The sequence below is a fragment of the Chlamydotis macqueenii genome, chromosome 5 (genome assembly GCF_036417535.1).
Source record: "Chlamydotis macqueenii isolate bChlMac1 chromosome 5, bChlMac1.mat, whole genome shotgun sequence".
NCBI classification, from domain to species: Eukaryota; Metazoa; Chordata; class Aves; order Otidiformes; family Otididae; genus Chlamydotis; species Chlamydotis macqueenii.
This window is the reverse complement of record NC_141560.1, coordinates 8,293,446-8,302,172: the sequence shown is the minus strand read 5'-3', so window position 1 is coordinate 8,302,172 and position 8,727 is coordinate 8,293,446. Positions and strand designations below refer to the sequence as shown.

Genomic DNA, 8,727 nt, shown 5'->3' with positions numbered 1-8,727 from the left:
CCTGTCCTTTTCTCAAACCTGGAGCCTTTTTTCTTACATTCTCTCTCCCTGTTCTCTTGGAGGGTGGGGGGAGTGAGAGAGAGACTGTGTAGTCTGGTCCTGATCGGGGCTGCACTATGACAACAGATTATTTAGCTGGAAAGCAAACGCCTGTCAAAAATGTCCCACTTTGTTTCCTCCAGGACTAGATGATATCCCTTCCCATTTGCCTATTCATCTTTGGTGATGAATTAAAACTTCACCACCTGACTAACCTAGACTTATCATCTGGTGCTGAAATAGGCAGTTCCATTTAATAAATGCCATGGAGCCCCAAGTAATGCTAAAGATTTTATAGAAACTAGGTGGTTTTTGGAGGTAGGGATGAAATTGCCCTGCAAATTTTGGCTTATCGCTGTTTGCATTAGGTAAAATTAAGGAATTTTTAAATCCTTTCAGCTGAATCGTCTCAAAAGGATGAGGGCTGCTGTGCCATTCTGCGCCAAAGAAATAATTTGACAGGATTGCTGCAAACATTTGCTTGTGCTGATTGCTGTCAGGGACAGGAACAAGGTTAAAACTCACTTTAGGGTGAGTTTTAGGTGCTCAGAGCGGCACAGTCTGGATGTGAGGGAAAAGAGCTGACACCAAGCACCTGCAGTGATAACATTTCCTCCTGGATACAAATAAGTTGGTAAAAGAGCAGACCCAACTCTTAATTCTAATTCTAAATCATTTTTAATAGAAAACTAGCCATTTCAGACAAATCCACAAGGTTTCACCACAGTAATGCTGGCTCATGGGTTTTCAGAACTTCCTCAGGATGTAGTTAACGCTTCTCTCTCATGCTAACCCCTAGGAAAATGCTCATATCTGCCACCATGGTCTTTGGCTTCTGTACATTTCGTAGCCCTTTGTCAGCTTCAAGCATCCACCTTCTAAGGAAAATACATGGTGGGGATTTCTAACTAGTTTTTATGTAAGACTCAGCAAAGAGAGCCCAAATTTGTAATAGACCATAGTAAGGTAGAATAAATAAATTATTATAAAGTTCTATAGCTAAAAGATAACACCATTAAATATAACTTTCAAAAAATTATCAAGATTTAAAAATTAAGCTAGTAATAGAAACACAGTAAGACTAAATTGAAACAAATATAATTAAAATAATAAATAAATTAACCCACATTCAGGAAGTGTTAGGAATAATACCACTTCATAAAGTCAAGAACTCAAAGACAAAGAACAAAAATACACTGAAATGATACGAATGTATAGACTGGGTTGCTGCAGAGTGCTGATTGCTGCTGCTGCAGACTGTAGTCTTGAGCATGATCTGACTTCTAAAAAGCATTTACAACGTTAACTCCCTGATGTGGGACATCAAACTCGGAGCATCTGAAGCTGTCCTGGCTAGCTATGCAGAGGGGGAACAGGCGCAGGATGTAAACTAAGCAGTCCTTCCCAAAAGGCATGCCACTGGCTGTGAATCTCTGCAATCTGGAGAGACCTCTATTGCTGCTAACGGGACCACACAGAGGGAGAGGAATGTAAACCAAGGACACAGCAGGGCCAGTCATCATCTGCTGAGCCAGATTCCTTCTCTTTTAAGTCAATGTGCATATGCATATACTTTGCCACTCATTTTATTTGGAGCAAGTTCAAGCCACAGCATAAAACAGAACATATTTTGAATATCCCCACACAGGAACAGAGCCATCACCAACCTCCAGTTGTCCTGCCCTTCCAGTAGCATCTCGTAATAACACAGCTGCAGCATTCTGTAATGACTTTGTCACACCACTTATTTCTTCAATGATCTTGTTCCTCTCTTGAATCTCAGCTTGTACAGAATCCTTGTGGTCTTGAGGCTTTTCACATAAACTATGAAAGATTTCCAACAGGAATATATTAAGTGTTAGACTCCACACTAAGTAGGAGTAATCAAAGATCCTGTTTTGTACACATTTAAAAAAATATATATCTAGAACCGCATTCATCTGTATTTTAATATTGTTTTCTATAACTAAATCTCTGAGTTTCTGCCCTTTTTTGTCTCAGTTTCTTAAAAAATAAGTCTTCAGATATTGCTAAACAAAGTATGTTTGGTAGATGCAAATACAGCTCAGGTTCTCAGAGTCTGAAAATGCTGGTAGAGAAGACATTCAGAAAGATTTCCATGTAAAAAAAGTAAGCATGGAGAAGGGCGAGTACCATTACAGATTTACAAACCACTTAGTAAGCCAAAAGTTGCATTGTTGCAAAAAGCACAAGGTCTGATTTTCATAAGAGTGTAAGACCCACACATCTCATTCAAGTTCACAAGAGCTTGGAGCCTCCAAAATCAACCATCATCCCTTCCGATTCCTTCTGCTTTTGACCCCAAATTGCAGCGGACACACGATATGGCCAGGGTCAGTTCCTCTCCCTCACTACTGTCTCCCCACACCTATGCCACAGACAGCAGATGGGTCAGATGCAGCACTGGTCTGACCCAGTAGGGCATTCACTGTCTTTTTAAGTGCATTACAGCTGTCGTACATTCTTTAACACCCAACAAAACACTGCGCTTATAAGCAGTCCTGTGTCATATCTTCAACAGACATTTCACATCACTTACTTTTTACAGCGATCCTGCATTGCCTTTATCTCACATAATGCAGGAAGGGCAGCTTCTGCCTCAGTATTTTCAGATACATTCAGGATGTTTCTTATTCGGTGAAGGAGTAAGAGGAGTTAGAAATTTGATCAGTCCTGGTCCTGCAGAGAAGGCATGAGGGATCTGAACAAGAGTGCAACACTATCTGAAGCACAGATAATGTTTGATTTCTGTAGCAATAAGATGTACTCATTTTACATGGCCTATTATAATCCTGTCTTTTTACAGGTATATAAATATATTCTGTGGTTTTATATATACATAAACACAGGATACAGAATTTCACTTCTTTCTACTACGACATCGTGTGCTGTGCAGAGCTGCCACATCACAGCTTTGCATGAGCTTTTCAAGTTCTTCAGAGTTTCTCTTACCTTGCTCTCTTCTAAGTGCTCCAAAGCTTCTTTGTAAGATGTTGGTATTTGAGACAAAGACTGTCTAAGCATCTTTTCCAGTTTGTTAAGATTATCACAAATCTTATCTTTGGTTTTTGTGTAGCTTTTGTATTTTTTAAAATACCTATAGGAAACAATAGATCAATTAAAATCTGTTGTGGTTGCTCCTCTCTCCAACCATAACGTCCACTAGAATAAAAAACCCCAAACCTTCTGAACTAGCAGTCCTTACTATTTTGCAAGTTACCCTCAATTAGCATTTGTTAGACACTTCAGGTCCGATATCTGATATACTTATGCCCCAGAAGTAAAGAAATATAGGTATGTATATCCATGTATCAGCCATGGAGCTGCTCAAAAGAACTGAATGTCTTGATCCAAGCCTCCGTCCTCCTCAGCCATTCCCAAAACATCAGTCCCCAGTTTGTAACACACATTCTGTTTTTCCCTATGATGTGTGGTCTGTACAATTCCAATTTCTTGTTTCTATATCTTATCAGCTCTTTTCTATTGCCAAAGCCTTTAAAGTCATCCAATTCTTTGATTATAAAAGCAGATTTTAGGGTTATGCTCAATAGAATCAGAAGCACTGGATCGTGAGCAAGCAATTTAAAAATCTTTTACTCTATCTTCCAAACTTTCTCTGTCCCTGTATCTGAAGGCCCTTCAGATCTCTTCCATACCCAGATGTGAAGGAAGGAAACGATGGCCTGTGTCCTGTTCAGTCTTTACTTTCTCAAGCCATCAGAACAGCCTATGGCAGACATGCATTAGGGCCCCTCTGAAAACTCTTCTAACCTGCACCAGCACCGAACTGGAGACTGTGGAAATGTGCTTTCTTCTGATTCTGACACCCTATGACACTCAGTCGAGCCCCATGCATACTTTCTGGAATATACCAAAAATGACTGCATTGTAAATTATTAGCATTAGAGTAAACTTCATGAAGGAGAAAAAAAGACAGCTGTCTACAGAGAGTTTGCTGAAGGAATAACTTCATAGCAGCAAGATCTTAATGATCTACAAGATGGTGAAATGAACCTGGAAGAAGGTTATTATATGCTTCTTGTCTGGTAATCTTCCTTCCATACAATGACATCTGGGAACAACAGAAATGCTGACAGCTCTTTCTGCTGAATCACCTGGTAACAACACTGCATTTACTCTCAGTCAAATTTGTCATAGTAAGGAACATGAGACAGTGAGATCTCTTAAACCTACCTCTGTTCATCAGCTTCCTTTCTCTGAGCCTTCTCCCTTAATACTAAACTGTTATTGACTAGTTCTGTTAGAGTATTTTCCAGACATATTTTGTCTTCTGGTTTCACCAGGTTTTTCAGCTCGGGGTACAGGTTTTCTATGTCAGCCTTTGCAGAGCTGAACTCTTCTTGTTTCCACTGGGGGGTCTGGTGGTTTAGCCCAGATCACCACACAGTTTCTCACTCACCCTCCCCCTACCCAGCGGGACAGGGGAGAGAAATTGGGAAGAAAGGAAAAGTCGTGGGTTGAGATAAAAACAGTTTACTGAAATACTAAAAACTACAAAGATAATAGATTATAAGGCTATTAATATATATAAAATATACAAAATGAACAATGTATGATTTCTCACCACCCGATGTCCAGATGACTGACGCAGCGCGTCCTGAGCAGCAATCATGGAAACAACACTGAGCAGGAAGCAAAGGCGGGGAGAGCAAGCTAGCAAGGTAGAGGGAACGATGCCAGCAAGCAAGAGAGAAGAAAAGGATGACAAGGGTGCCAGAATGGGTGCCAGAATGGAATGGAATGGAACGGATGCCCCCTCCCATGGGCAACCCCCACTTATATACTGAGCATGACGTTTATGGCATGGAATACTCTCTTTGGCCAGTTTGGATCAATTATTCTGTCTGTCTTTCGCCCAGCTTCCCACATCTGCATGTTAACGAGACTTTAACGAGACTTGGAAAGCCAGACAGTGTCCTTGGTCTCATTAACAACAACTCGTATCATCAGAGTGTTTTTATCAACATTCTTCACACACGAAATCCAAAACACACCGGCTACTGAGAAGAAAATTAACTCCATCCCTGCTGAAACCAGGACATGGGGTTTGGCAGATCTTCTTTCCCCCATGCCCTGGGGGCTCGCAGAGATCACATTGATCTTTTGCACACTTCACATGTGCAAGGCCGCGGGGATGATTTGGAGAACATAATTTATTGTTCCTCTCATCAGATAAGGAAACTATGTCTCTGTAAGACTACTCATTTTGAGGAATGACATATGCATTTCTAGTGAACAGACACATGCACAGATATATACTGACACATTTTAGAACATATTTGTCAGGCACCTGAACAGTCTGCTCCAATCTGTCCTTGCTTTGACGGACGCCCTGTAACGGGCTGTCTGACGATACACTGCTTTCCTCCAAAAGTGCATCATTTTGCTTCTCTTTCTCTGACACATTTCCATTTACATCTTGACCCTAAGAGAAATGATATAAAAGAAAACCTGCTCGTGTGACTGTAAACATTGTATTTTAACATTAACTCTCTGAATGACAAAAATTATTATCTACGAAAACAAACAGGACAAATATTGTGCTGCGGTTCTAAACAAGTCTTACTGGTTTAAGAGAAGCTCTCAAAGTTCTTTGGCAGAGGCGTATCTGAAATTTTCTCATCTCTACACCTTCTCCCTTTGTGTCCTGACCAAGGATACCTGCTCTAATTATGTGCAAGAGAAAGGTATACGCAGGCTGTGTTTAAATGGAAAACTGCAGTTTTGGATAGACACTATTGGCTTGTTACAGACTTGCTGTAACAAGTTAAGGGAGTTCTTCTCCACATCTTTGATTTACACACATATATTTACAGAAGGCTTAATTTCAACAAAATCAAGGATGCAACATAGGATGCAATATACAAAAGGCATTTGAGAGACAGACGCCTCTTTCATCAGTCTTCCACTGCTGTTACTGTCAACAAATACACTCACACCACGCATTTCCAAAGGCTCCTTCAACTCCACTGGTGTGGGGCTCTCTTCTGCAGCAGCAGGAGTATCAGAAGCGATCTGTATCTCTCTGTTCAGCATTGCATCTGCCTCATCTTCCATTTGTATTTCATTACCAAACTCATCTTTTAACTCAAGGGCTTCACTGAAAGTATTTTCCTCCTTTTTCTTGACATTTTCAAGTCTTTCTTCCAGACTCCTCTGTTCACTCTCAAGTGTTTCAATCTCATCCTCAATAAACTTCTGTCCTGGTGAAGAGGTGTTTTGTTTAACAGTTTCTGCTAAAACCAAAATCTTCTTTAACATGTCTTTGCATCGACTAAGAGGTGCTTGTTGTTCCTTTAAACGCAAAGAAAACATTTTATTGAAAAGTATCTTCACTCAATATGCTTAATGCTAAGGTCTAAAGTCAATCACTAAAATCATAAATACTTGTTGTGAACAACAAACTGTGCTGAAAAGTACATGCAGACCTATTTGCTGCAGAAAGTCAAATACTAACCCACTAATTTTAGTCAGCCATGTTTATGAACAGAGAACACCTGAAGGCAGAAGCATTACGACAAAGATAAAATAATCAGTATGCTGTGAGGCGCATGGTGATCTTTCGAACATCTGAACCGACAATCCCCTCCCTCTCCTGTTCCTTTTTACTTGTTAGAGAAGTAGCAAATTCTGGAGGAAGGAGAATTACAGTGATCCATATCTGAGCTATGGCTTCAGCTTTCAGCAGCTCTCTACACTCACAGCTACAAGACTGTTATCCATTCTGCCAAAGTGCAAAAGAATGTCTATTTATGTATGAAGGACACTTCTTAAAACTGAACTTGGCTCACCAACATTTTCCTAAGCTTTCCACTCTGGGTAATTTAAAGACACTTAACAACACCAAATGCAATGATCTCTTTCCTTATTAGACCCAGAGAGGAAAAAATCCAACCCAACCAAATTGAAGAAGCCTGTGTGCTTGAGCTAGGACAATTCTGCCTTAGGTTCAGCTGACAGTAAAGGTCCACTCAGTTCATTAAGAGTAGTTTTAGGCGTACAATTATCTTGATAAAAGGAACACCACATATACTCCATATTTTAGAAAGGTTTCTTAGTTTTTCAGTTTGAAACGATTAGCAGTCCTCTTTTATAAACGTGATGGTCTCTACAAGCCCCGAGGGCATGGACCACTTTCTCACGGATGCTAAACCTGCAACATACCTGTGATCCCAACTGGTTTTGCTCAGATGATAGCTGTTCCATTGCTGGACCTTCACAACCAGCAAGCTTCTCGGAGACAGTTTTCAGCTCAGTGCTCAGGCCTGTTACCATATCCTGAAACTGCTGGTGCTCTTGAACATGACTTTGCAATGTCTGCACTGTGCTCTAGAAACCAAGAAGTTTCTAGGATTAGTCCACCATCAGGTCAAACAACTATAACCCATCCACAGACTGTCACAGCTTTTCCAGGACCTCAGCAGCACAAAAAACTTGCTTGTTTCCCATAAAAACCAGCTACCCACAGGTGGCCAGAAAATCTCTCGCTCTCTTCCCAGCACAACAGGGACTCCACCATGGACAAAATCTTCATTAGTAGCAGGAAGCAAGAGAGTTTGCATTCCATAAGAATATACTTCTAAAAGGGATGTTTTCTATTCAAAATGGGAGAAAGATTAGATGCAGAACGCCACACAGGGTGCAAATGCAATTTGCACAAACCAGGTGGAATGAATAGCACACAGGATGCAGGAGAAGCCATTCATCCTTCCAAAAGGAAAGAAAAAACCTCCTGTCGCTTGAAGATTATAGAAACAAATGTGCCATATCATAGCTATCTGAATCTGTTTATACAGTATAAAATGTTATTTTTCACATTTACCTTGGTCTAATTTATTTAAACATTGATCCCTCTGCAAAGCACAAGAAGGTGAAAAATATGAGCTTCTGGTGCTCTTCTTCCTGACAGAAAGAGAGAGAGAGAGAGGAATTCCCTGCCTTTCTACAGAGGAAAGTTCACCACTCCCAGTTTTACCCATAACCTTGCCAGCTGAATGACACCACAGGCAAACAATGGGAACTGCAATCAACAGGCATACCAACAATCTCCTCAGGAAAGAGAGCGTGGTTCCAACCTGTAGCTGGCTGAGCAGATTTTCATGTTGGTGCTTTAATTCCAGCCATTCCACCTCTGTGAAGCAGGGATCCCCAGTGTGACCCTGTAGGTGATCTTCCTGGCTTTTCAGCTCATTAAATTGGGAAGTTAAGTCTTCTGCTTTCTGCAGGAGGTCGGCATAGTTTGTCAGCTGAGCTTGCTTCTCCTGCAAACCAGGCTGAAGGGCAAAACTTATCTCCTCTTGCTGTTTCTCCAGCTCAGATAGAGCTAGTCTTACATCTTCTTTGCTTTGCTCATATCACTTCTTGTTGAACTGAAGTTGCTCTTGAGAGCTAAGAAAAAATACTGCGTTTAATAGCATTAAAAAAAATTTTTATTCATTACCTAGAAAATGTCAAACTGTGAACAAGACAACCATTAGAATGAACGTGAGCATACCAAATACTTTTCTTCAGGTTTTAAATTACTGATCAGCTTTAAACTGGAATTTTCAAGTGATGAAAATGAAAAATACTGAAGTTATTCCTGCTGAACTGGACTTAACTGAAGGACAAGCGACTAGCCCTCTTAAACCTTAACCTATAAGCCCA

At 40.5% G+C, this 8,727-nt stretch overlaps 1 protein-coding gene across 1 annotated transcript; it reads right to left on the bottom strand.

Annotated features, from left to right (window-relative positions):
* Window positions 1-4,373: 4,373 nt before the first annotated feature.
* On the bottom strand, window positions 4,374-8,289 carry LOC147600478 (nesprin-2-like). Its single transcript, XM_086750183.1, has 5 exons — window positions 8,157-8,289; window positions 7,246-7,410; window positions 6,019-6,375; window positions 5,372-5,506; window positions 4,374-4,487 (listed from the first exon to the last, which is right to left on the bottom strand). The coding sequence occupies exons 2-5, from the start codon at window positions 7,354-7,356 to the stop codon at window positions 4,473-4,475; spliced, it is 618 nt and encodes a 205-aa protein (XP_086606309.1). The 5' UTR covers window positions 7,357-7,410; window positions 8,157-8,289; the 3' UTR covers window positions 4,374-4,472.
* Window positions 8,290-8,727: the final 438 nt, after the last annotated feature.

Excerpts from the sequence above, each read along its gene's own strand:
- LOC147600478 (XM_086750183.1), bottom strand. The coding sequence starts at position 7,356 with ATGGTAACAGGCCTGAGCACTGAGCTGAAAACTGTCTCCGAGAAGCTT. Across the intron at positions 6,376-7,245 it reads AAAACCAGTTGGGATCACAG|GAACAACAAGCACCTCTTAG; the intron begins GTATGTTGCAGG and ends TTGCGTTTAAAG. Across the intron at positions 5,507-6,018 it reads AGCCTTTGGAAATGCGTGGT|GGTCAAGATGTAAATGGAAA; the intron begins GTGAGTGTATTT and ends CATTTCTCTTAG.